Genomic DNA, 27,833 nt, shown 5'->3' on the forward strand with positions numbered 1-27,833 from the left:
CCAAAAGTCTGTTTAGTTTGAAATATCCCCACATTTCTACAATTATATTAGGTTTCAATGAGTTTAGCTTGGAGTATCCAACTTAGGGGTGTATTATTTTCTTCATTTATATTTCAGTATTTATTATTTTCTTGGCATAAAAAAGCTTAAAGTGCAATCTTAGCTTTCTAACATGCTCTGTCCTCTCCGCGTCCTTCCCATCACCCCAGGGTAACCTTCATTTTGCTCTCTCTTTTCACTTCCATCATCTTTTATCACATTCAGGACTGATTGCAGCCCCTTAACCTTACAGCATCATGCTGCTTTCAACCTGTTTGGCACAAAGGCACATCAGAGGTCAAACCAGATCATCACGGCAAACCAGAATAACTATAAATGTACTTGTCTTGATCATTGTGTGTAAAAAGTGTAAATAAGTATCCATATTTACTTGTTTCCATGAAAGTCTAATGACAGTATTGTACAGGTCTAACAGCAGTGTGTTTACGATATGTGCGATGATGTAACAGCCGCCATCTGTTAGTGTTCCTTTGATGCTATTAAACATAAAAGTTATACAGCAGTTTTTTGGTCCTGACTGGATGATTTAGCAGAACATGAAACTGTGAGCGTCTACGTGGATATGTTGGTGCTTCATAAGAACTAACCAAAGGTAAATAAATGCGTCCATCGCCATATAAGTGACTACTTACATACTTTTTTTAAATATTAATTAAGGAGCATTGTATTATTTTAAAGTACTATTTCATCAGCCTTAAAAAACACTTGCTTAAAAATGCCTTGTTTACATCACGGCCTCACTGGTCCAACATAAGCTGAAGCTGAAGCTGCTATTGATAGAAAAGACTAGAATAACTTTAAACTGCTGCTACATGTGCTCACCTAGTATCACATAATCTAGAGAGGGACCTGCTGCTGCTTCAGTCTCTGGCTGTTTCTGAAATGAATATTCATGTGTTAATGAGTTAAGTCGTGCTGGCTAACTCTGATAGAACCACTGGCTCACTGTCTTTAGCAAACGCTCTTAGCTAAACCATTCTTAACCTGTTAGTTGTGCTCTGCTCACCTTTATTTTGAAAGAAGTCTGTTAATGGCTCATTTGCCTCACTTTGCTTTCTTTCCCTTTCCTTTCTTTTGATTCCTTGGTTAGAGAGATGACTTCAGGTATGCATTATCAGTCAACTGTAAAGTCGAGTCCAAGTGTGGGGTGAATGAAATGATTTCGTGTCAGGAGATTTATTCAAGTACTGCAAACAAAAACAAACTTGTCATTCCTGTAGTTGGGGCTCTGGGGAATCTGTCCAACTTCTTACTCTGCTACAACATCCATGCTACCATCCGAATGTCACAGACTCATCAGCCTTGCCAACGTTTGTCCAATTCTCTAGTTTTGGTGAATGTGTGTCAACTGTAGCTTCAGTTTCCTGTTGTTAACTGACAGGAATGACACATGGTGTGGTCTTTTGCTGCTGTAGCCCATCTGCTGCAACGTTCAATTTGCTGTGCTTTGAGAGATTCAAAGTCTCTTAAATCACATTTTTTCCTGATTCTAATACTCAGAAATGTGTCACCAGAGGGTGGTCAGAAAATACCAGCATGCACATTTATTTATGTTGATCTGAGCAGCAGAAAGTTCACAGAAGCAGTGGACCTGTGAGCTCATGAGAAATAAACGTGAATTTTGTTTTCTTCCTTCTTTAGTTTTATTAAAATTGTATTTGAGAATTGACTTTGTGCTTACTTAAATGTATGCAATGATGTCTTGGGAAATATTCATGTGCACTTCTATTGAACAGGGAAATGGTTAGTGTGGCTTGACCTAATTAAAATGTGACATCATTTTTTTTGGTTTTGTTTGTCTTGTTTTGTACATGAACAAACGTGTAAAACTCAACTTCATTATGACCAAATACATGACCCTTCCTAAAACCAACTTGTTAGTTGTGTCTAACCATAGTCGCATTTGCTCGCTATATTTTTAGTTGAGTGAGCAAATTTGGAATATGTAACTAGGCCAGCAAGTCACACAGAAAAAAAAATACAGTGAAATGAAAAGGCTTCCATATGCAGTCCAGAGCCACATTTTATAGATGCCAAAATAATGAGATATGACTCAGGGATTATTAAAAACATGACCATGTCAGACTGTCAGGTTTCTTAATTTACTGCTGTGTAATAAACAAACTACTGAGTGTCACGTGCATACAGACTTGTATAGAAGCTGCTGTCACCACTAGACCCCTGGTAAGCCATGGTAACCACTTCCTCGGCTGCATTCTCCTGCTTGCAACCTCAGAAGATGATTTAAAAAGCAAACTAGTCTGAATTAATTTTTTTAATTCACAAAAGACTCCGATGATATCCTGGGCAGAAAGAAGATTGAGTTAAAAACCATTGGTTACGAGTTTACAATCAAAAGTATATTAGTTACAGATACAGGCCATTAAGTCCTGGTGATAACAGGCTATTAAGCTTGAGCACTGACTTAATTTAATATGCGAGAACTTCCAATCCTGAAGGGACTCAATACAATCCTGTTCACTTTGTAGATTTTCAATAAATATATTTTTTCAAAAAAACCAAAACATAAAGTGCACCTTCATACCGCCAGTGGACCTGCAGTCTGCTAGGTGTTCCCCTAAAACTCTGTCGTCACACAGTCACGACTGGTGCGCGTAACGTGTACATGCCATGATCATGTTCCTCCTCCTCTTCCTCCTCCTCCTCCTCATCTTTCACATACATTAGGGTTTCCCTTTGCACGCAACAGCCATGAAATAAACAAAAAAAATCAGAGTCCTCCGTGCGGTGCGGTCTTCCAGCCAATTCACCAACTGGAGTATTTGTGCACCACCATGCAAGCGGCGGGCACCGCGGCAGCTGATGCCGATGCTACTGTAAACAGTGGCAGCAGCAGCAGCGCCGCAGCCATAAGCGACAGAGACGGGGCAGGGGAGAGGATGGAGAGGACGGTGCCAAGCGAACAGCAGCAGGACAGGACCAACAACCAGCAGCAGCATCAACAGACGTCCTCAACCCCGTCTGGAGTGTTGAGTGAGTATCGCAGAGAAAGATTGAGGGGGTGGGGAGAGGGGTGAACTGCAAAATGTGTGTGTGGACTCGCTTTCTCTGTGGTCACAGAAAGCGAGTGTTTGTGTGCCTTTACCAAGAAAAAAGAAAAAAGAAAAAAAGAAATGAGTGAGAGAATGGGGATAATGCACAAACGATATGGTGCAGTCACTGGTGCTGAACAGACTTTACTGAATGACTCACTGGGGAGAGACAGGAGGGATCCGTCTGTGACTGGGTTGAGGTTTCCGTGTCCTTTAATTTCGCCGCTACACGGTGCGCATTCCGATTCAGGCAGGCCCGGGAAGAGTCCGAGGCAGGCTTTCTGGTCCACAGGTGCATGAAGGGCTGATATGCAACGGAGGTGTGTGTCCCGGCGGGCTGTCGGATACTGTGCGCTATACTCCGAAGACACTAAATAATGCGCTGCGAGCTCAGATGTCAGCTGTGACTTTACACGGAGAAATAGCATGCTACAGTAGTGAGTAAGCAAGAGGTGGATGGATGGATGGATGGATGGATGGATTATGAAGATTATAAAAAGCAGTGAGAACTATATGCGCTGTCATCTTTTACTCCACTCTTCTGTGACAATTCATGGGGGTTTGCTCTGTGGTGGCATGTTTCAGGACGCATAGATACCTTGCCTTTATTAAAGACTCGGGTAATAGTCTGGGCCTCTTACTGTATAACCCTTACAGTCCAGGCCTGAACAGTGTCACGATACTGCTTTCATTTACGATCTGACTTCAACCAGCCAGCGTAAACCACACTGGGGGGAACTTTGGTGTCACATAATATATATACATACATAAAAAAGAACTTTAAACTTTCAAAGGTTTGGAAAGATATCCTACCATTTCCCATTGCTCTGTCAATCTGGAGGCTACAGCAGATTATCAACGCTTCCGCCTTTCTGGTTTGTGTGTAGCCTGTTTGTTGAAGACTTTGCACTTCATGGATTCTTGCCTGCTGTTTGACCATTGCATGCTGGGAAACCACCCCATCCCAACTTGACTTGGCAACAGAGTATGTAAACAATATTTAGGCTTACTCCTGAATAAATATTTAAATTAGTAGTAAAATCAAACGGAAAAAACATGTTGAGAAGTAACTTTCTAAAAGCATTCTTGAGCTATAACTTGCTGTCTGATGAATCCCAACAAAAATATGACACAGAGTAAACTAAGACACAGTCTCATATTTGATCTAATATTTAATATTTACTGTTAGACTTGTTTTTTAGAGTCCCATTGCGCTTGATAAATATCATCATTCTCATTCGTTATGTGAAACCTCTCACGTTTGTATCAGTAAACTAGATGTTAAAATCACAATTAATGATCAGAAAAGCAAAACAAACTGCAAAACCTGGACTGATATAAAAACGCAGCTGTGAAAAAAAATATCCGATAGCCAGTGCTTAGTAAGTGTAATTTTGTTTGTCATGTTATGTATTAATTTATCTATAATTAATATGATAATTATGTCTCATGGTGTGCACCTGCTCCATTGCATTCTTATAGGCTATTAAATAAGCTCATCATTTAAAGATAATTTGACCCTAATTTGATAAAATGCTTCTTCCCGGGAGAGAAATTTGCATGTCAGACACACGTTCAAGTAGAGGATTCTTCATGGCTTTAATGAGCATTTCTGTCATGGGGAACCAGCGAGAACATCGGTGTGCAGTACTCTGAAACACATGGAGTAGAACCGGCCAGTGTCTGTAGCTTGGCTTGGATCGCATCATTATGTCATACAAAACGTCAGATCTTTATGAATTTATTCATCGCATTTCTGGTTAGGTGTGATTGATGTTGGAGTTTATTAGTTATGTATTGAATGCAGTGAGCCACAAAATACTGTAACACAGAAGATGACAGCAGCACCGAAGGCCCTCAGAAAGAGGGCTAATACGTGCTGTAAGTAGGTGATGTGATATTGCAGAATGTGACATCCAGAAGACAGGCACACACTGAAAGAGTGTTACAGTATAATTCAGTGAACTATGAAGCGATTCGCCCATCACCGTGGCTGTCGCTCCTGAGCGTGAGCCACTGAAAACCAACGTGTGAAAGGCACAGCAATAAAAATGATGACTTCAGACTTCAGCGTGTCGTTATAATGCACAAGTGGGATGACGCTGCTGAGTACAACCGAGGCCTGTTGGTTTGTCAGCACTTAATTTTTATCTAGAGAGGCTTGAAAAAGTAGCTTGTTAGTGAGTATTTACTCACCGACCAGTTTGCAGATGGTTTGTTTGTTTGCCTCTCAGAACATTTGCTCAGTCACAGCACTATTAACCTTCACTGGAGATGACTCATTATTTTCTACATTTCAGTCCCTATGTCACCATGACAGAGCAAACAGTTAATAGTGAATGGAAAATGTTGTGATTAAACTGATATCAATGAAAAACTGGTCAGTTGTGGTTAGCATCTGTCTTTTTTCTCCTTAAACTTTGTTAACCCCAGTTTGACCCAGTCTCATCCTTTCTCTATATTACCTGTCTTTCTTAGATAAACTGTTTGGGAAGCGACTTCTACAGGCCAGGCACTTTATTATGTCACGGAAGTCCTGGTTAAAGATGGTTCCCACAGAGAACTGTGATATACTGATGACATTCCCAGGTACAGTAAGCTCAGACGTGTCCTGTTTGTTTTGTCTGTCCTGTGCTGAAGCCCTTGCTGCAGAGAGAACAGTGTTCATTTAATATCAGTGATGATCAGCCACCCACTTAGTCAGATGATTGTGACTATCAGATGGGCTCTGGGGACAATTAGAAATCTTCCATTTACTGTGCTTGTATTTGCACACCATCCCCTTCTGCAGTGTATTTTAATGAAGCTGTGAATTCGTTGGCCAAACCTTCACATATACAACACGAAAGTCCCATCCTATACATTATGTTGCATTTTAACATGACACCGTTTGTGTGGGGTCTATGTTAGACTGCTTTTGTAAATAATCTTTGGTGACATGAAATCCTGCAGCATATATGTTCAGTTTACTGCATCTGTCTGGTATTTCTACTCTTCATTTTCAAGACAGTGTGTCCTGGTTTTGAGGTGTACATTTTGCGACCTGAATTCCCAAAAAGGTGGGATGCTGTGTAAAAACAGAATACAATTATTTGCTGATCTCATAAATACATATTGTACTTACAGTGGAATACGGAAAACATCAAATGTTTAAAGTGAGACATTTGACCAAGACTGCAGGGGGACTCCTAATCCTCCAACCAGTGTAAAATCTTAACCAAATCAAACATGTGCATCATAAAGAATGAGATAACCATGTCCGGTCAGGGCCTGGGTTAACAAGGACTGCATCGGGTGCCGTTGGCCAACAGGGTGCTGGAGGAATCTGTGCTACTGTTGTTGAAAGATAAAGAAAGAGGAAAGGGGAAGGCATGTTTGAAGGTAAGGAGAGAGAAGGAAAGGCAGGGGAAAGTAGCAAATCTAGGGACTATAACTGGTAAAGAAAGAGAGCTGGCTGATATGATGGAGAGAAGGAAACTAAATATATTACGTGTGCAGGAGACCAGGTAGAATGGAACATTGTAGGTGGATTCAAGCTGTTTTACCATGCTGTAAGTAGGAAGAGAAATGAAGTAGGGGTAATCTTGTTGGAAGAGTGTGTGAACAGTGTTACTGAGGTGAAGAGATTTTCAAAGTGCCCAAAAGGGTAGATGTGAATAAAAAGAGAAAGAGGAACTCTGGAGTAAGTTGGATGACATGCAAGAGAGTGTCTGAAGGGGGAAGAGGGTGGTGATTGGAGCAGACGTCAATGGACATTTGCGCGACAGAAACAGAGGTGTTAAGTGGGTATGGTGTTAAGGAGAGAAACACAGAAGGACAGATGGGGGTGGATTTTTGCCAAAACTATAGAAATGGCTTTGGTAGGGAGGTAAGAGGGAGGACCACGGCATGACATATAAGATTGGAGGAAGGTGCACACAGGTGGATGACATCTTGTGCAGAACGTGCAGTCTTAAAGAGATAGGAGGCAGTAAGGTGGTGTCAGGAATGTAGTTATAGGGAACATCAGATGTCTGTAGGATAAGTGAAGGCAGATATAAGGATTAAATAATGCAACAGTCAAAGGACAATAAAGGTGAAGAAGAGAGTCCAGGCAGGACACGGTTGTCAAGGGTGAACTCTGACAGAAGAATGGCACCAAGAGTGAAAGGGATGGTAGTGAGACCTGCTATGATGTATGATTTGTAAATGGTGGCAGGAATTTGACAAAATTCCTCTCCCAAATTTCCAGTAACTGCTCTCCTCAGTCACCGGATTTTTACAGGCTGCTGTTAAAAGGAGAGGGGATGTTACACGGTGGTTTACACGACCCTGTCCCAACCTTTTTATGAGACATGTAATCATTATAAAATGGTACATTTTCTCAGCTTAAGTATTTAATATGTATTTGAAATGTCTTCTTGTCAATAAAATGTGTTTATGCAATTTTATTATCCTCATTATTAAGAACTGAGGTTATATATATATATATAACCTCAGTTCTTATATATATAATGTCTCATATATATAATGTAAAATGAATTTCATTTAACTTAATTAGAGTAAAGGGATGGTTGAGACTGTTAAGATGTTTAGTGGTAAAACAGGAATTGAAATGTAAACTCTTCGACATTGGATCTTACGATTACTGTGAAGATTTTTTATGATTAAGAAAACAAATCTGAAGAATGCGCGTCTGGTTTTTATGACCACTCTGAAAAATCTTTTCACTGCACACATTTCCTTTTGAGCCGACCTTCAGCAGAAACATCGGCTGCTTTGATTGTTTAGAGTTCAACTGTTTCCACCTATTTACGCTTTGATGTTTTAAGTCATTCATCTGAAAGTGCACACATGACGCACAGAATTGCACCTTAACTGTCTTATCTTGCGTACCTGCAGTTTTTAATCAAGGCAGGGACGCTTGAATTTTAACCAGAAAATGTAGTCTTATCGAGTCAGCTGAAGCAGTTTTTAATCAACCATAAATGGCTCAGTATGAGTTTATTCTAAGCAATCAAAGACAGCAGCTGTTACAAAATTGTAACTCAACAATGTGCAACAGTCAGAGCTGAATCTGATAGAAAGAAACACAGACGGCACATGTTTATATATAAATTGCACCTGTTTTAAAGCGTTTCCACGTTAGATGAACTTAACGTTGTAAATGCTTTTCAGTGTGATGTTTAGTGTTAGTAAGGTCTATAACAGTTTCATTACTGGTTCAAATTTTTCATAGTCAGCTGAAAAAGATTGATTGGTTACAGTCCTTCCTCAATAGCTTTTAAAAAAATCTTTGTGGTAAATGGAGACAAGTATTTAACTGGAAAGGCCTGTTACTGCCGCCTCCACCTCCCACCTACCTCCCTGCTTCATGACACTTCAGTCAGAGCTGTGAAAAACTGGCTTTGGTTCAGCCTCCTTACACAGCATCAAACATGTAATTTCCTTATAATTTTGATAAACGAGACTCTAAACCTGCCAGGTTAATGTAGACTGTAATAAAACTACATGTAAATGACATTAATGCGATTGATAAAAAATGTCAACATTTTCCCCTACAGACACAATAGATGACCACACTCTGCTGTGGCTTCTTAATCAGATTCGGGTTGGAATCCCACAAGTCAGCATCCAGGTTCGACAGCATAAACACACCCAGGCAAACGCCTTCTTCATCACAACAACGTTTGAGAAGTAGGTAACTCAAACTCTGTCTGTGTGTTAGGCCATTTTGACATTTTATACCATTATTGATTTACACCTGCTTCATCTTAGCCACAAACAAATACCCGGACTTAGTGTTGGGTCGTGGCAAATAAATGTGTTTTGGTATGAAAGAACTGTGTGTTTACAGCTCCGATTCAGTTAGGTGCAGTTAGATACAAAAATGTGAAGTATTAATTTTACATATATGATTAGATGGTTTTGGCATATACAGTTAGGCCCATAACTGTCTACTGTTTGTAGACAGTTATTTTTGTTTTTCCGTTACGTGATCTTGTGTGCACCGTCACAGTGGATTTTAAGATTAAAGCCCAGAGTTTCAGCTTTAATTAAAGAGTTTTTAAAAAAAAAAGTTGTTTTTTTTTAAACTAACATAATTTTAAATACGAGGACTGTTTTTAATATTTGAAAATCCTTTGTAATCAATGACTGCCTCAGGTCTTGAACTCATGGACATTACCAAAGGCTTTGAATGCTGTGTTTGCACTTTGTCCCACATAGCAAAATTGGTATGGTCCGAATCTGGCCCACACAATGTGCTTAGACATGGCCCGCATACCGCAAAGAATGACAGCCCTTTGGTGGCCAGGATCTGGTTTGCCAAAGGTGGCCCACACATGGGCCAGCACAAGGCCAATTGCAGACACACTGGTGGTCCTTTGCTGGCCCATGTGTGGATTACCTATGTGGGCCATGTGTAAGTTGTGTGTAGAGGCGGTTCTAGCCTGTTTGGCGCCCTGGGCAAACACTCCCTCTGGGGCATCTCTCTATATACTGGACTGTATGCAGCGGAGATGACAAGAAAGTTTACTTTGACTTCAGCAGCGAGCAGGCGCACCAAGGGCTCTCGCGCTCACTTTTCGCGTATAGAATTTCGAAAAAACATCGGTGCAAATTATAAGTCTGTATCATGATGTCTGGTGTTTTCGTGTTTGTTGTTTTGTTTTTATTTTGTTTTATTTTGCGAGTTGGTTATTAGATGCTACTCCAGCCAGCCAGAGAATCCCCCGCTGCCCCACCCTCTTCTCCCTGTACTGCAGTCAGCAGGCGCACCTCACAAACAGAGGGCACCCTTACTCCCAGCAAATAGAAAACCGATCAGTGCCTCTGCCATTCCCAATATGCGCTGGCATGACGTCGGGGCCGCATCAGAACGAGCATTTTTTATTTTTATTTTTTGCCGATGCCTATGATGCCGCCCCCCACCACGATGCCGCCCCGGGTAACCGCCCGTGTCGCCTGTATCAAAAACTGCTACTGGTTGAGTGCAGCCACGGGCCAGTTACAGACACACTACTGGCCCTGTGCTGGCCCAGAACAGTTTCAGCTCTGGCCCCAGATGTCAGCCTAATGTGTACCTTAATTAAGCCATGTAATAAGAACATGTGCATAATAGTGCAGATGTCGGCATGATACATTGCCGGCTTAATACCAGATCTGGGCCAGACCTCCTTGCAATTTGGGATAGCTCTGTCTGATCAGTTTGCACCATTTAATTTGTCTGAGTCAGAGCTGTACACATCACAGTTCATCCTGCTGCTTCTATCAGCATCATCATCATCGATAAACATGCCAGTCATACATGCCCATGCCATAACACTACCTCCACCATGTTTGACAGATGATGTGGTGTACTTTATTTCATCAACTGTTTCGATTTTTCTTCAGACTTTTCTCTTCCCATCATTCTGATATAAGCTCATCTTGGTTTCATCTCTTCTTTTTCAAGAACTGTGGAGGCTTTTTAGATGTTTTCTGGCAAAGTTTAATCTGATCTTCTAGTTCTTGAGTTTAACTGGTGGTTTTCTCTCATTATTTACACTCATGAAGATGTCTGTTGATTGGAGATCTTGACAATGATACCTCCTCCAAAGTGTTCTTGACTTGGTCTGAAGTGTTTTTGTTAACCAAGGAAAAAAATTCACAATTCATCCGCTTTAGTTGTCCTCTGTGGTCTTTTTTTTTTTTTTATTGGTGTTGAAGATCTAGCAAGTACATTCATTCATTTTAACAATGTACCAAGGTGGAGTGGGTGGAGGTGAGAATTAGGGTTGATTTGTGACTCTAGAATTGCAGCAAGAGTGAAAGACGGGTGAGACCTGCTATGATTTATGTTTTGGATACAGTGGCATGAACACAAAGACAGGAGGTAGTAGAGTTGAAGATGTTAAGATTTTCATTGGGAGGGACCAGAGTGGAAAAGATTAGAAATTAGTACATTAGAGGAACAGCTCAGGTTTAGTGGTATGGAGACAAAGTTAGAGAAGCAAGGAGATGATTTGGACATGTGCAGAGAACGTAGTGGATATATTGGAAAAAGACTGTGCCAGCTGCCAGGAAGAAGGAAAAGATGAAGACCACAAACGAGATTCATGGATGTGAAGGAGGACGTGCAGTAATTTGGTGTGACAGAGGACGATGCCTGAGAGAAAGGGAGTCAGAGGCAGATGACCAGCTGTGTTACAAAAGACCAGGTCTTACCCAGCCCAAAAAAATTGGTATTTAGTCAATTGTTCCAACAATAATTATATTTTGGCTCTGAAAATGGAGTACTAAGTGTAAAATGTCACAGTCAATGAACAAACTCTAAGCAAGAAATGTAATTAGAGTATTAGAGTAAAATTATTTTGAACACATGTGACAAGTCATCCTCCACCTCCACTTGTATTCACTGCAGTTTGATATTCACCGGCCCTTAATGTACCTAAATAATGAAACATTTTCAGTGCCGCGTCTGTGCAGTGTCAGTTCTCCATCAGGGTTTATGCTGCTGTTCATTCACCCTCAGCTTACTGCAAGGAGCGGAGCAGATGGGCATGCACAAGAACGTTAAACCACAGTTTGGTGGTGGCATGCGGCGCTTTTCCTGTGAGGAGGACAACATCTATGAGAACATTGAGAGCGAGCTCTGCTTTTTTACCTCTCAGGTTAGAAGCCAAACCCTGGGTCATGTTTGAATATCTTAAACAGTATAAACGGATTAAAATGTATGTGTTCCCTTTTTTTCCTGCTTCGTGTTCGTGGTTTTGTTCAGGAGCGCCAGAGCATCATTAAGTACTGGCTCGATAACCTGCGAGCCAAGCACGGGGAGGTGCTTCACAACATTCACTTCCTGGAGGGACAGCCAATCAGTATGCTGGGGTTTTTTATGAGCACTTTATATTGAGGCATTCCTTAAACACTCCACAAATTCATTTGCTTTTAAATGCAATATTTCATATTTTATCCGAAGTACAAATAGATGCCAAGTTCATCATGAACATCTGTTGTTCTAACACAAGAACCCTCACTGAAAACTATCAGGACATCCACTGTTAGAGTTTTACTTGTTTCACTAAGATAAACTTAATGTATTGTTTTTTTGCTTGATTACATGAGATTTTAGAATCCATGTTTTTCCAAACTTGATGTGTCTCTTTAGTTCCAGAGCTGATAGCTCGGGGGGTGATCCAGCAAATGTTTCCTCTTCATGAGCAGAGGATACTCAACCAGCTGATGACATCTTGGGTCCAGGCTGTATGTGAGAGGCAGCCCCTCGGTAGGAACATTTACTTTGGAGGGCAGTAAACAGAAGGCCTCCATTAGGCCTACATACAGTTATAAGGAATATTAAATGACACTGTAAAACATTATGTGATGCCTTCAAATCCTAAACCCTCAACATTTTCAATTTTTCTACTTTGTAGATGACATCTGTGACTACTTTGGGGTGAAGATTGCCATGTATTTTTCTTGGCTGGGTTTCTACACCAACTCCATGCTTTATCCTGCTGTCATTGGTTTTCTCCTCTGGATGCTAGCAGAGGCTGACCAGGTACTTGGACCATTTTTTTTCTTTCTTGAAAACATTGGTAATTTTTGGACACAGATTTTTGACAGTAAATTTGCCTCTGTACACAACCACAGTGGGTTTCAAATACTCAGAAGTAACTGGACAATTGACTACAAACAGAAAAAGCACGTTCCCTCATTATTTCTTGATTAATTAGGAAAAGATCAAAGCTCTAGAGCTGATTCCAAGTGTTCAGCTTGTATTTGGTATTTCTTCTGTTCTCACTATGAGGTCCAAATAGATGTTGATGCAAATGCAGGTCATCATTAATTAGAAAAAAAGAGTGTTTGATGAAAAAATTATTTCCAGGAAACACAACTTCACAACATGTAGCCAAGTCAAAAACACCCTTGAGGATGTAGGCATGTCATTGTCAACAATCGGTAATGTACAGAATTTAAACAACTCTACATCAAGTCTACAATCAACAGTTGCCTTCATGTGTGGAAGGGTTTGTAAACACTGTATTTCCTTGTTCCTCTTGTATTTCCTTGTTGTAACAAGGTGCAAAACACTGGATACACTCAGTAACAAGGAGGCCAGATTATGCTTCCCCAGACAACACCTATAACACAAAAGCCTGCACAGTTCTGAACAGGTGAAACCAAAATTAACGAGTGAAAAGAAAAGCAAGAAGAAGTAGAGAAACAGCTCATGAAGCATGCCACATTATCTATTAAAACATGTTGGTGGCAGCGTCATGGTATGACTGCAGTGGAACCGGTTCACTAGTGTTTTCTGATAGAAGTAATGGGATGAATTGGAAGTGTACAAGGCTATACTCTCTACTCAGCCTCAGACAAATATTACAAAACTGATCAGACATTGCTTCACAGTGCATTTACAAAGCAAAGAAATCGGATATACTTCACTGGCTGGGTCTGTCATCCAACAGAGCATGCTTTTCAGGTATTAAATACAAAACTGAATGTAGAGACCCACAAACAAGCAGCAACTGAACACAGATCCTGGACAGCCTGAAAGGATTTTCAGGATTTAAAAATAAATAAATAAAAAATCTTTACAATTAAAATTATGCCAGTTTGTCCAATTTCCTTTGAAATGGATGCCTGTGTATAAAACCAGCTTTAATTTCAAAGCAGGTCAAGCCAAACCTTTGCAAAAGGCCTTAAATTAAACATGAAAGTCTGCACTTCAGTCACACCTTCATTGATTTAAAATCCACTGTGGTGGTGTACAGGGGCAAAATAACAAAAAAAAACAAAAAAAAGCATATTAATCTCAGGAAAATATTTAATTTTTTCTTTAGCTTGTTGTGGAAATTGAAAAAAAATGTATTTGTATAAAGCAAATTCAGAGTATTATGTCATCAAACATATGGCTGTGGACCACTAAATATTCAAATAGATGATAGTTGATCTACACGGAAATAATCGTATTCGTTTCAGCGTATCGTTTTCTGGTTTGGCTCTCCTGACACTATAAATACTCTGGCACAGAGGCTTTTAATTTGAATGTGTGAGATTGAAAAGATAGCAGTCCCCGACAGGAAGTAGGCAGCTTTGATTTATGGTCAAGCTGACGTGCTGGCACGGTGAAAGCCGAACAGACAAAAATCCCTCTTCACGATCGCACAGTCGCTATGTAACATGTAAGGAGTAAACACTGGGGTAGTATGCATGAAAGTAAATATGAAATTTCCACTGAATTGCCTCTAATGTTTTTCATAAAATGCTTAAACTGTTTATAAGTTAAAGCAACACATGATACAAACTAAATAATCTAATCAGTGGCACTGCATGGTATAACTTTATCATCACATGTTACAGCATTTTGTCTTTGGTTCTCTAATGCTCCTGCTCAGACCAGTCAGGATATCTGCTGTGTGGTTTTTGCCCTCTTCAACGTTGTGTGGGCGACTTTGTTTCTGGAGCGCTGGAAGAGGCGAGAGGCAGAGCTGGCTTACAGGTGGGGCACTCTGGATACCCCCACAGAGTCCTTAGAGGAGCCCAGACCTCAGTTCAGGGTGAGCACTGTTTCAGATCTTATACCACCAAGAATTTTTCAGTGATAATGATAATAAACTTCTAAAGCTTTTTTTTTTTTAATTAATGGATTTACACGCAGACTTTGAATTCTTTTATTCAGCATTTCCATTTTTATCAAAGTAAAAAGCTATATCGCTGTCTTTGCATGATGCAAGGGATCAGTTACTCAGTTCTGCAGCAACTCAGTTGCGTCACAATTCCAGGAAATGTGATCAACGTGTTTCTAAGAGTATTGTGTGAGTGTGAGTGTGTCTGCGCGGGGGGTGGAGGTGTCCAACTCACTGTGTCCTGCTGTGAGGAATGAATAGAAAACTGCAAGGGGCGGGGGGGGGGGGTTAATGCCTCAAAAGGGGAGTGTGGGAACTCCTCAGCACAAGCCCGGCTAGCTCAGTCGGTAGAGCATGAGACTCTTAATCTCAGGGTCGTGGGTTCGAGCCCCACGTTGGGCGTGATAGCTTTTAAAGAAGCTATTAGGAAGATCTGACTTCTTGGCAGGCAATGTTGCAAATTTTACTGATGGCACGAGTTTCATGTAACAAATTATATAGAGAGAATTAGCTGTTTGCTGTGATAAGACACCTCATTTCATTTTTACACTTCGAATGATGACAAAAATCCCAAAATAGCTTCCAATCTCATATTCAGCCTGCCCCGTGTGTTCCCTCCGCCTCTGCTGTCTCTGCAGGGAGTGAAGCGTTGCAGTCCTATAACTGGCTGTGAGGAGTTCTACTACCCACCCTGGAAGAGAGCTCTGTTCAGATGGCTGGTCAGCCTGCCCATCTGCCTCCTCTGTCTCTGCTTCGTCTTCCTTGCTATGCTCCTCTGCCTAGAACTGCAGGTTTGACACCCAGAACAACCGTGTGCAGGTTCAGTGAGACAAAATGAATTTAATATAGTCATGGAGATTATGTATATCTGTGTTTAATTCTACTCTTAATGAAATAAATACAGTATATAAGGAGTTTAACAAGAGAGGTAAAAAGTGAGAACAAATTTGCTTCAGACCAATAAAGTCTATCTTTACTCTGTCATAACGTTACCATGTTTTGTTTTGTTTTTTTAATAAAAGCTATGAAGAATGTAAGATCCATGTCAACTGGTAGTCCTGAGTAATGTGTTATTTTCTAAAACAGGTTAAACAGACCATAATCAACTACACCTCCTACCTGCTCACATTCATTTAACGGCCTTTTAAAAATAGCCCAGGGATTTGAGACATGAATGAACAGGCCATTAAAAATGTATCATACTTCTATTTCACTTTGCAGGAAGTGGTGATGGAGATTCAGGAGCTGCCTAGTATTACAAGATTCATTCCGAAGATACTTCTGGCCATGACAGTAACTGTATGTGATGAAGTGTATAAGAAGATCGCCTACTGGCTCAATGACATGGGTAAGAAGAAATTAAATTTAATGAAGCGTACTTGCCCATGACTGTGATTTAGATTATGTAACTCTTTGGTATGTAGAAGGCTGTCCTATGTCCTAGTCTGCATTTTTACTTTTTGTTAGAGGAAAAACTCCTGCACACTGAATAACACTATTCTTATTTGCATTTCATTTCCTAGAAAACTACAGACTCCAGAGTGCCTATGAGAATAATCTCATCATCAAGATGGTTTTTGTAAGTCATTATTTCCCCTCATTTGGGGATAAAAACAGTTTACCATGAACGAGTGAGTGAGTGAGTGAGTGAGTGAGTGAGCGTTTGCATTTCTGCAATGCTTTCTTCTTGTTTTGCAGTTTGAATTCATCAATTCTTACCTTAGCCTTTTCTACATTGGATTCTACCTCAAGGACATGGAGAGACTAAAGGAGGTAACCACAGTTTTATTTATTAAAAGTAATTTTATCTTCAAATGCCCAAATGTCACTTTGCTGAACACTGGGCACCGTGGCCCAAAGTAGCGACTCTACACCTGAAACTTGGCAGTTTGCAGTACTAACCTTGTTGTTGTCTGCAATTTTATCAACCAAACTGATTAACCAAAGGATTTTTTTCAGCTGCAGACAGCTTGGTTATTAAGTTAAAATGAGCGCCATATTTTATTTAGTATTTGGGGGCTTTTCACATGAGTTCATTTCCATTCAAGTCAGGAAGTGGAAATAAAACATTACATTAATGGTTGTTGATATTAACTTTATATCTAATTCAGGTTCAGCTACAAAGACATAAACTAACAACCTCAAACCATATGATCACATGACAAAAATGACTTGAATATTCAAATTCATAAGGTCCCTATATATATATATATATATATATATATATATATATATATATATATATATATATATATATATATATACTGTGTGATGTCAACAGCTAAGCAACTTGAATTTTTATTGTTGTTTCCTTTTGAAGGGGTGTTTTTCCCAACTGGAAACTAATTATGCCAACAGCACATGAATGCAGCATTAGTAGAAATACTTATTTTTTATTAAAAAAGCACTACACACCCAAAAAAGGTATTTTATCCCCAAAATTCTTATAAATACAATATGACAATAGTATGCTATGTTATATTATAGTAAATATTACTGCTGTCTTATAGGTGAACCATTTTTTCAAATGTGCAAAGGTTACATTAAGGCAGGTATTTTGTTTGAGTCTACAAATTCTGAGTGAGTGAACATAGAGTCACGTGGCAAAGTGTAAGGCTACAATCCAATGTCACTGTTTAGGTGAGAGATTTAATGTTAGTTGTGTAATACCGTATAAAGGTCTTCAGCTATCCCTCATTTTTTTGTATTTTGCCAATACAATAGATGCTGTGATTTCTTTAAACTTGCAAACAACAATGAAAGTACAGTAGATGAAGCAAAAACCAGTTTGTTCCAACAACCTCAAAAGTCAATATTTGATATGACCACTTTATTTTTCAGTACAGCCTGAACTCTCCTAAGAAAGCTTTCTTCAAGCAGTCATCAGGAGTAGTTCTCCAGGCTTCTTGAAGGACCTTCAAAGATCTTCTGATGTAGGGTACCTTTTGTTCCATTATCTGTCAAAATGATGATTCTGAAACGGTCTGTCTGCAGTAGATTGTTTTTAAGCCTGCAACTTGGCACACAAAAAGAAATTGGTCAGGTACAAGGACTGAGTGAAAAAGCAGCCAATGTCTAAAGAAAAGCTTTGGAAGACCTTTAGAAAGCCTGGAGAACTACTGATCCACACCAGTTTAAAACAAAAATTAGAAACAAGTCTATTCCATTCTGAGTCCCAGAGGGATCCCTGTCAGTCACAGTGCAAACGATGCACGGTGCAGAAGTAAATTTAAAGAATTGAGGGTTGCTCAAGACTATTGCACAGCATGGCATAATAATGAAACACTGCATTTGTTGCCCTAAACTTTAAATCATACAAGATCAAAGCTTTAACAGCAACACCCACAATTTCTTGAACTAAGCACCAGTTTATTATGAATCCCAGAGTCTGTTTTTTCTTTTACTCAACAATCACTGGGTCTTGCTTTGATGTCATTCTTACATTCAGCATAGTAACAGATCCCATCCTTCTCTTCACAGATGCTAGCTACTCTACTGATTTTCCGCCAGTTCTTACAGAACATCAAAGAGGTCCTTCAGCCTTACCTGTATGAGCAAAACAAGCTCGGTGTGTTCACTCCAAAGGTGCTGTGGGAGCTTCTCCAAGCCATCGTGCTCAAATATGGCCGCCTGGCTCTGGGAAAGGCTCAAGCTTCAATGACATCCTATTCCTTTCTGAGTCCCAGAGGAATTCCTGTGAGTCACAGTGCAAACGGTAACCCAGAGCCAAAGAGAAGAGGAGATCTGAAAGCAGGATTCAGGCTGACAGAGGAAGAGTGGGACATGACAGACAGTGCCATGAAGCAACGTAAAGTCAGCTTCACCGAGAAGGTCGACTACCAGGATGTCACAATGGACACGCAGGCAGCGGATGACAGCTCCCTAGAGGACAGTCCCACGCTGGTGGAGGAGGGCATGGATCCTTCCAGTATTTTTGATAGCTGCGATGAGGACAGTGATTGTGAAGTGCTGCCTCAAGTATGTGGTTTTCTTAATTGAACTGTGTATCAGATTCTATTGCTGCTTCGTATTCTTGCCGTATGTCTTTAAGATGCAAAATTGACGTCCTTTGCTTTAATAGGTATCAAAGGTCTCAATATTACACTGTGCTGTTTGAGAGTCATTTATCTCACAATATCACAACTAAAGTATGCAATGCAAAGCTATAGAATTAAAGCTCCTGTTACTACATTAGCAGTCTAATATTTACTTTAGCAGGACACCAAAGACAATACCACCTCTGTCTGTCAGAGAAGAAGGAATGTGGGGGAGGGCAATGATGACAAGAAATCATGGATCGATCCACCGGAAGAGCCAAAAACTGTCACTCTGACCCAGGCCGAGATTGAGAGTTGTATGCAGACATACGAGGTAGGACTACACTTAAATTGAAAATAATTTAACATTTAATAGAAATTTTGTTGCTTAACGACAACTTGACCCTGACAGGACACACTTCAGGACTACCAGGAGATGTTCATTCAGTTTGGCTATGTGGTGCTTTTCTCTTCTGCGTTTCCGCTGGCGGCCATGTGCGCCCTTATCAACAACATCATCGAAATACGCAGCGATGCCCTGAAGCTCTGTACCGGCCTGCAGAGACCGTTTGGGCAGAGGGTGGAGAACATAGGACAATGGCAGGTCAGTGTGTGTCATGCTTTGAAAAATGTCAGAAAAGCCTCCAGGCTCCAGTGTGCACAGCAGGGGCATCTGATAATATGTAAATATCTCTCCCTGTGTGTCACCAGACTGCGATGGAGGCCATGGGCTTGATAGCCATTATAGTTAACTGCTACCTTATTGGTCAGTGCGGGCAGCTTCAACGTCTGTTCCCCTGGCTTAGTCCTGAAATGACCATCATCTCCATCGTCCTATTGGAGGTATTTGCAGTCGTGTAAATTTGGCAGGGAAGACCTTTGTTTGTTTTCTGTAAATGTGGAAAATGATATTTTCTTATATTTATTGTGATTTTTGGTATTTGTATGACATGTTCAATAGAAATATTAAAGACAGGCGGGAGTGGGAGAATGCCATTGTGCCTTGGTGGAACTGTGTGTTGAGAGTGTCCCTTTGTGGTCTTGGTGGTTTACAGCACTTTGCAATCCTCCTAAAGTACATCATCCATGTTGCCATCCCTGATATCCCTGGCTGGGTAGCAGAAGAGATGGCCAAGCTAGAGTACCGACGAAGGGAAGCTTTCAAGGTATAACTGTGATAGCTTGAAAGACCTTCGGCCAACGTAAGGCTTGCTGTTGGCTGCATACTGTGTCATGTCTTTGTATATCTCTACATTTGTGCCCCTTGGTGCCTCATGGTGTGCATTATCCAACAATGCACACCAGTGAAGCCTTTTCTGATTGTAATGAAGAAGTAACTGTTTGTGTTTGTCTGTATAGTCTTGTTGGCATCTTGTCGTGATGATAAGTCTCATTATAGAGATAGCAACACAACTATGAGCCAAAATGGAAAAAAATCTAGATATTTGTATTTATGTTTGCATTTCATCACTGTTAGTATATATATATATATTTTAAATGGATAATATTTCAATGTATATTTCTATATGTATTTATCCCTCATCTTCTCTCTTTAATGTCAAACTTCTCCCTCTTTAGAAGCATGAGCTGCAGGCCCAACAACACTTCCAGCAGCAGCTCAGGCGCCGGCGTGAAGAAGAAGAGCTTCAGCGTCATGCTGAGCTGCAGGCCGAAGCCCGTCAGGAGAGTGACTGCCATAAGGCAGACACCCAGCACCAGCATCACCATGACAAAACACAAGTAAGCAAGCCAGGGGACAAGCCCAAGAGACCAAGCTCTCTGCTGGGAAACAACAATGTGATGAAGCTTAAGCAGATCATTCCTCTTCAGGGGAAGTTCTCCTCCGGCACGTCACGCTCACCGGCTCAGTCCCCAACGGGAGGCGAAGCAAAGCTCCCGGGATTTCTGAAGTTCTTGAAGTCACCTGAGGTGAAAAAAGAGCCAGCAGTGGCAGTTGGAGCCACGCAGGGGTCAACAGTGACCTCTTCAGTTCCCCCTAGTGGCCAGGAGAGGTCACAATCCCCCAACCGGACATTCAGTCCTGGGAAGCTGTTCAGCTTCAGCAAGTCAGAGGGTACTGTGGTGTGCGCAAATGGGACACAGCTGACCACCCAGGCTGCTAACACTCAACCCAGTAGGGTTGAGTTAAACACATCCTCAGAGGAATTACCCTCGAATGAGTCAGATAAAGCTGAATCGAAACAACTGACTGATTTAGAAAGCTCCAACTCAAAGACTTAATAAATGATCAGCCAAACCAGTGTATTATTATAAAGTGGAGAGCAGAATACAAGTGACATTGATGCACCTGCACTGCAGAATATTAGTCATGAGGACCACATGTAAAGTCAGCGAGGATTAGACTTTCACACTTCATGCAACTTACTTCTCACAAAACATTAAACTGTATCTATTAACACTCGACTATCTAACTTCCATGTAAAAATGTACAGTAAGCATAACTCCTTGAATGGAGCTTGAGTAACCTTTAATGAAGGTTCAATTACTGCATGAGTGGTTTTCAACAGCACCAAACACTGTATTGATGTGAACGATAGCTCCCCCCCTCAATTTCCAGGACTTTATCACCAATGAGCCCTTTTGTCAGAGGTCACGAGCAGCAACTTGCCATTCTGTGTTTATTTCTCCTTCATTTTGATGCCTGTATAAAATGCATGTTGCATTATGTGCATGCATTACTTCTCCATTATGTCTTTTTAGTTGTGAAGCACTTTCAAAGCCATTGTATTCCTCCGCAATAGGTCAGATTTATTCACTGTGACCATAAAAAAATATTCTATTTTTCTTAACTTTGATTTTCTATGAATTATTTTACTACATAAATTAGTGAATGTACTTCCTTGATGCAAATAAATCTCACTTTAATAAACGCCCATCGAGAAATAAAACACTCACTGTATGACTGACCGCGCTGCTGGATCAATTTCTTTGCTGGATGTAGGGCTTGAATTAAAACGCTCATATACATTCAGAGGCCAGTTTATTAGGTATATCTGTTCAACTGCTTGTTTAGCCATGCAGACATAGTCCAGATGAACTGCTGTAGTTCAAACTGAGCATCAGAACGGGAAAGGAAGGAACACATGGTTGTTGGTGCTAGAGAGGTTGATCTTAAGTATTTTGGAAACTGAGCTGATAGGTAGGCAATAGTAACTCAAATTATCAGGATCTCTGAATGCACAACATATCAAACCTTGAAGCTGATGGGCTACACAGCAGAAGACCAAAGCAGGTGTGATTGTTGTCAAGAAAAGAACAGGAAAGTGAGGCTACAATTTGCAAAGGTTAACCAAAACTGGACAATAGAAAATTTGAGCAATTTCCATTTTGCAATAATTGTGTGATCCTATCATGTCAATATGGACCAAAACCTCTGAAATATGCTTCCAGCCCTTGGTTGGATCTATGCTGTGGAGAATTCAGGCATTTCTGAGGGTACAAGTGGGTCCAACCAAAAGAACTGTACTTAAGTGGTCATTGGTGTATTCTCTTATATAAACATGGTATTAAAGCTTTCAGGTGCCAAGCTATAAAAAAATAAACAAGTGTTTAAAGTGTTGTATATTACCTGCATATTTGCACATGCAATCAGAAAGAAGGATCTTTCTTCAGTTTCACCCAAAGACTGGCTGCTGATTACAGAGTCATCTTTACTGCATGTCACAGAGCAATCTATACAAGAACATCCAAAACTGACAATACAGCTATACAATCAACTCAAAGCAAAACAACAAACTTAATCAAGTGATGGAATACAAACCATAAGACATCAGGAGAAATGGGTGACTCTTATATGAAGCTAAAGAAAATACACTGCCTCTTTCAGGTTTAAAGTAGTACTTGTGAAATCTACGTGTACTCTCATTCCACTGACCTGCACAAGCGACGAAAGTGAACATTCATGAGTCAGACACACTGATAAAACCTCTGAAAGATGAAATACACAAGTCTATCACCCACTTTCTCTTAAATAAAGTGGGCGTTTAAACAAAGTACATAAGTGGACTAAGGACAGCACTTGCTTCTGGCCAAACATCAAACTGCCCAGGAACAGCTCAACCAACACAAAGAGCCCAAAGCACTGACCCATCCCTTAAATTCCACACACTCAAAGCTGTTGCACGAGGGGGGATCGACATGACATAAGGTCAGTTTTAATTTGTGGCTGGCTCGTGTACACTGTAGCAGGTTAAACTTTTCAAAAGGTATTTCTTACCTAAGGTGCAAAAACTCAGCAAATTAGTTAAATGCTTTTGTTTCATTTACAGAAACTCCCTACAGCATAAAAGTTGTCTTAACAATTTGAGGATAACTACAGCTAGCTTGGGAAAGACAAAATTGGAGTGAGTCTTGTTACCTGATAAAAAGGTGAGGGCAATCACAATACACATACTGTACAAATATACAAGATTCGCAGAGCCATGGGAGCAGCTTCACTCTTCGCAATGTATGTACTGAACCTTGTTGATCCAAATATATTTCCTCAACATGGCTCAAATGACTGACGTGTTTAAGCACATGAGAACAGCACATTTACATCTAGGATGCTCAGTAGTCCCTCAAAACAACAGTATGGCTAAAGTGTAAATTTACACATATTCAGTCAAATACTGTGCTGATGGTGCCATTACAAAGATCCAACTGCTGAAGTATTAAGAAGCTGAGATTTTAGCTACAAAATATGTACAAGTAAAAATTGCATCCTCTAGTATAAATATTGGCTTGGATGTTTTCTTACACCAAAGTCCATCCAATTCTGCAGTGCTTAATCTTCCTGAAACACAATGTAAACCAAGGGGCACCCTAAGACGCAAGTGGAAACACACTCACTTCCACATAAGGCAATAAATCATTATAGTTGTTATTCATCGGGAGAAAACAAACATTTCTTCAATCACTCGTCTTGTTTCTGCAACACAGCTCATAAAAAACAAACCCTGAATCTAACGCTAAACCTGAACCACTATTAAAATAATTATTTCCACTTATTGTAATAGCAGTAATCTTTAAAAAGATTACCTAAAATGACATAAGTAACAACAGAAATTGTTCATAATTCAAAAATGTAAGTTCCTGATTGAAAAATATCCACAAGGTCATCTCACAGCACATGCACATTTCAGATATGTGTGAATTACTGCAACTGTAAACCTTTAAAGGGTCAGCCCAAAAGTTTTGTTTTTTTTATAAATCCCTGGCATCTTTAAATAAAAACTACATGGGTGTAAGTGGAATAAAACCACAGGGACTGTGCAATAAGGAGGTAGATGTTTGATCATTTTAAGACTACTATGAAAAGAAAAAACAAACCTCTGAAGTAGAAGTATGGCCTCCTCAAAGTGAAGAAAACAATGCATGAAAGCAGTGAATAAACTGAGGAAAAGGGTATTTGGTTAAGGAGGAGCTCTAAAGTCAAGTCCAAACATTAAGAACAACTTGACAGCTGTGGTCTGAAATCAAACTGCTTGTGCAGCTGTGGCGAACTTGTTTGCAAACATGTATTTTGCAGCGGCTCGTGCATTTTGTCTGAGTGGGTCAGTCTCTACTCAGAGAATCGATGGCGCAGCAGTTTATGAAGCTTCATTCGGCTCTCTGTTGTCTGTTCTTGCAATTTTTCGTGGAGGTGCCGTGTTCTCTCCTTCTGTTGGTTCCTGTTCTCGCTTTTTTGCCGCATTCTGATGGAGTAAGGAAAAGGATGTTAACCATTGAACTACAACATAATGGAGACGTGCCATCATAGACAATATAGTTAGCAGAAACTGCTTCCTCCATTAGATGAACGATATTTAAAAGCCTTTACCTTCTTATCCCACTGTTGATGTAGATAACGTAATAAGATGTTTGTCTTCTCTGTGACTATGACTGAGGAACAAAAACAGAGATGATCTGATCATGAGAAACACAAAAGCACACAATGCAAAAAGAGAAAACAAATGTAGAAATGCATAATAGATGCAGAGTGTTTATGTAGAGTGACTTTTGGTGAAGATGCAGACATCAATGTTTAGGGAATAAAAAGAATTGTGATATCAATGAATCAGCCAATAATCTCTAAATGCATAAATAGGTAGACAATATATTTGAGTCAAAGTGAACATGTTAAATGATGAGCCATCTCCAACCATATAGAGCATTTTATAAATGATTTTACTTGACTGCACACATCTAATGCCTACTGCTGAGAGTAACAATATGAGACATCATATACAGTGATGTGAAAATGTATTTGCCAGCTTCCTGATTTCTTTGTTTGTTTGTTTTTCCCCCCGTGTTTGTCAAACTTACATGTTTTGGATCAAACAAATTTTAATGTTAGACAGAGACAACCTGACTAACTGCCTGTTTTTAAAATTATGATTTCATTTTTTAAGGAAAAAAGCTATCCAAAAACACCTTTCCCTGTCTTGATGCATGCTCAATCATCCAGGTAAGTACATCCCAAAAGGTTGATTCTGTTCATCTGGACGTAGCATTTTCAATGAGAGAACGTTTCGTCACTTGGATGAGTGACCTCCTCAGTCTCAGCTGTGTTCAGCAAGAACTACAATCAAATCTCTGTGACAATTGGTAATGAGTCTTTCACATTGCTGTGAACTTGCTGAGTAATTTGGCCCACTCTTCTTTGCAGAATTGTTTTAATTCAGCCATATTGAAGGGGTTTCTACCATGAACGACCTGTTTAACATCATGCCAAAGCATCTCAACTGGATTTACAGTAAGTCTAGACTTTGACTAGTCCACTCCACTCCAACACCTTTTTTTGAGCCTTTCAGAGGTGTATGTTTTGGATCATTGTCCTGCTGTATAAATCAAGTAAGCTTGAGCTTCAGAACAAAGTTATAGCAGGACATTATCCTTCAGCGTTTTCTGGTATAGAGCAGAATTCATGTTCCATCTGTTACAGCAAGTTGTCCTGAAGAAGCAAAGCAACATCAGACCATGACACTACCACAACCATGTTTGACTGCCGGTATGATGCTGCTTTTATTAAATGCTGTGTTAGTTTTATGCCATACGTAATGGGACACTCCTGGGAAGGTTCACCACTGTTTTCCCAAATTGTGGACAATGGCTGTCATTGTGGTTCAGTGGAGTCCCAGCCTTAGAAACAGCTTGTAACCAAAGACTGATAGAGGTCAGTGACTTTGTTTCTCTGCTGTTTCTTTAGATTGTTTTATAATGTGTTCCTTTTTGAGATTTTTATGCCTGCACAGGGGTTGGGGCAATTACTTTTTCCACACAGGGCTAAGCAGGCGTCCCCTGACAAATGATCAGTTAATTAAGTGGATATTGTATTTACTCAGTCATTTACTTTGACTAATATTAAAATTAGTTTAATGATCTGAAACATGAAAGTGTGCCAAATATGCAAAAAGAAAGAATATGAAACAAAGAAGGGGCAAATGCTTTTTCACAACACTGTAAGGTGATAATGATAAGCCTATGACAAGTTGACATCAGTCCAAAGTTTAGCAATCTGTGAGAAAGAACGTAAAAGCCTAGAGGCCATTCACTGGGTGTGTACTTACTCTGCTCTGAGGGATAATCCCGAGTTGGAAGATACACAGATGGTCGACGGTTCTACCAAAAGAAAAAGAAAGAATAAGACAGAGGCCCAAGTTAGTCTATTATTGTTTAAACTGCTTCAGACATCAATAAAGGCATCACAACATGACAAAACGTTCTTGAGCTCAGATTAGAAATGAAAACATCTGAGCATGATGAGAAACACAAGCATCACTCACTGAGGCTTTGCACACCGAGTCTGCATGGAACCTGCTGAAGTTGTTTTTGTTGTAGACGGGCAGTCCCTTCAAGAAATCTCTCTGTATACACAACAGAAAAATAAGACGATAAACACTTAAGTGTAACTACAGCTGCGACACACAAACACACTCAGGCAGGTTGCACAAACAACTCCTGCCCTTCACATTTATCAAGGTGACGTATTTGTAACGTGACGGACTATTTACAGCACGTCGCACTTGCTACAACAAGCAATTCGACGCAATAGCAACTTAAACAGTTCAGGAATGAAGTATCTATGAACCAACCTTCTCCATTTCTGCCCGGGTCGTGCTCTTCGTCTCTTATTGAGCAAAGCACGGTGAGGGTGAAAACCAGCAAATGCTACTGCTTTAGCTAGCTAGCTACTAAGCCTTGTTTTTGTCGAAGCCAAGATACCGAACTGTTTACCCGTTCAACGGCGCCTGCTACAAAACATAAACTAAGTTTGATATGATTGCATCGCGTCACTTCAGTCAGGTAGAAAACTACCACTCGTGTAACTACAAAAACGCCGAGTTTTAGGGTCTTTTTGGCCGCCAACTTGCTACTATTTTAAAACTCCATATTTGTTGTTCGTCTCTTATGGGCGGCTATCTTCTAATACCCAGCCTATCTCATTGGCTGAGCAGTGACAGGTCTGGGAAAAGAGAGAAAGAGCAAGAAGCCGATTGGCCAGAAAGTCATGACGTAGAAGACAAATTCCCCAATACGACGCAGGTTATGGACGAGGGTGCTCATAAAAACAACACTACTTTCTCCACTATTCCTCCCGCACGTACACCGTTTATCAGCTTCTGGGGATCTGCACACAGAGGGAGGGAGTGTTAAAAACGCAGATTATACAGCAGCATAAAACAAGCTATAATAATAATAACATTAATTTAGTGATCGGACTGATTCCTGTCGTGTATATTCAGTTAAAATGAATTACAATAATGGTTTAAGAATATTGCAAGGGTGTTAAACTGTAAATGTTCAGCCCCCCCCCCCCCCCCCAAAAAAAAAACAAGACAAAGCCTACCTTTAAACTCATATTTGAAGAGCTACAACACAATTTAATTGATTTAAAACATTTAAACATTTGAATTCATTTCAGTTTTCTTTTAAATAGCACTAATTCACAATAATAGTCGCCTCAATATGTTTTATATTAGAATATTAGAAAGAAACCCTAACAATCAGATATCCCCCTAAGAGCAAGCACTTCATGGAAGAACTCTTTTTTACAGGAAGAAACCTCTGACAGAACCAGGTTCAGGAAGGGCCAGCCATCTGCCAAG

At 40.2% G+C, this 27,833-nt stretch overlaps 2 protein-coding genes and 1 non-coding gene across 5 annotated transcripts; 2 read left to right on the forward strand and 1 right to left on the reverse strand.

Annotated features, from left to right (window-relative positions):
• Positions 1-2,647: 2,647 nt before the first annotated feature.
• Positions 2,648-22,411, forward strand: ano8a (anoctamin 8a). 3 transcript variants are annotated; one of them, XM_085253663.1, is made up of 18 exons: positions 2,648-3,054; positions 5,592-5,702; positions 8,657-8,789; positions 11,608-11,746; positions 11,854-11,950; positions 12,241-12,357; positions 12,506-12,633; positions 14,477-14,638; positions 15,346-15,498; positions 15,929-16,055; positions 16,231-16,286; positions 16,406-16,480; positions 18,188-18,685; positions 18,923-19,078; positions 19,157-19,348; positions 19,456-19,587; positions 19,800-19,910; positions 20,323-22,411. In XM_085253663.1, exons 1-18 carry the CDS (start codon positions 2,856-2,858, stop codon positions 20,983-20,985), a joined length of 3,249 nt encoding a protein of 1,082 aa, XP_085109789.1. In that variant the 5' UTR covers positions 2,648-2,855; the 3' UTR covers positions 20,986-22,411. The 3 variants fall into 3 exon arrangements, with proteins under 3 accessions (XP_085109789.1, XP_085109790.1, XP_085109791.1); XM_085253664.1 differs by having other exon boundaries at positions 18,926-19,078; XM_085253665.1 differs by lacking the exon at positions 19,800-19,910.
• Positions 15,037-15,109, forward strand: trnak-cuu (transfer RNA lysine (anticodon CUU)). The gene has a single exon. It is a non-coding gene; the product is annotated as a tRNA-Lys (tRNA).
• Positions 22,396-27,174, reverse strand: LOC146553854 (DET1- and DDB1-associated protein 1-like). The gene is made up of 5 exons (XM_085253666.1): positions 26,820-27,174; positions 26,511-26,591; positions 26,295-26,346; positions 24,566-24,627; positions 22,396-24,440 (listed from the first exon to the last, which is right to left on the reverse strand). The coding sequence occupies exons 1-5, from the start codon at positions 26,826-26,828 to the stop codon at positions 24,336-24,338; spliced, it is 309 nt and encodes a 102-aa protein (XP_085109792.1). The 5' UTR covers positions 26,829-27,174; the 3' UTR covers positions 22,396-24,335.
• Positions 27,175-27,833: the final 659 nt, after the last annotated feature.

The sequence above is a fragment of the Mchenga conophoros genome, linkage group LG18 (assembly GCF_057382185.1).
Source record: "Mchenga conophoros isolate Kocher_MC1m ecotype Shallow Benthic linkage group LG18, M_conophoros_male_GT1.1, whole genome shotgun sequence".
Classification (NCBI taxonomy): domain Eukaryota; kingdom Metazoa; phylum Chordata; class Actinopteri; order Cichliformes; family Cichlidae; genus Mchenga; species Mchenga conophoros.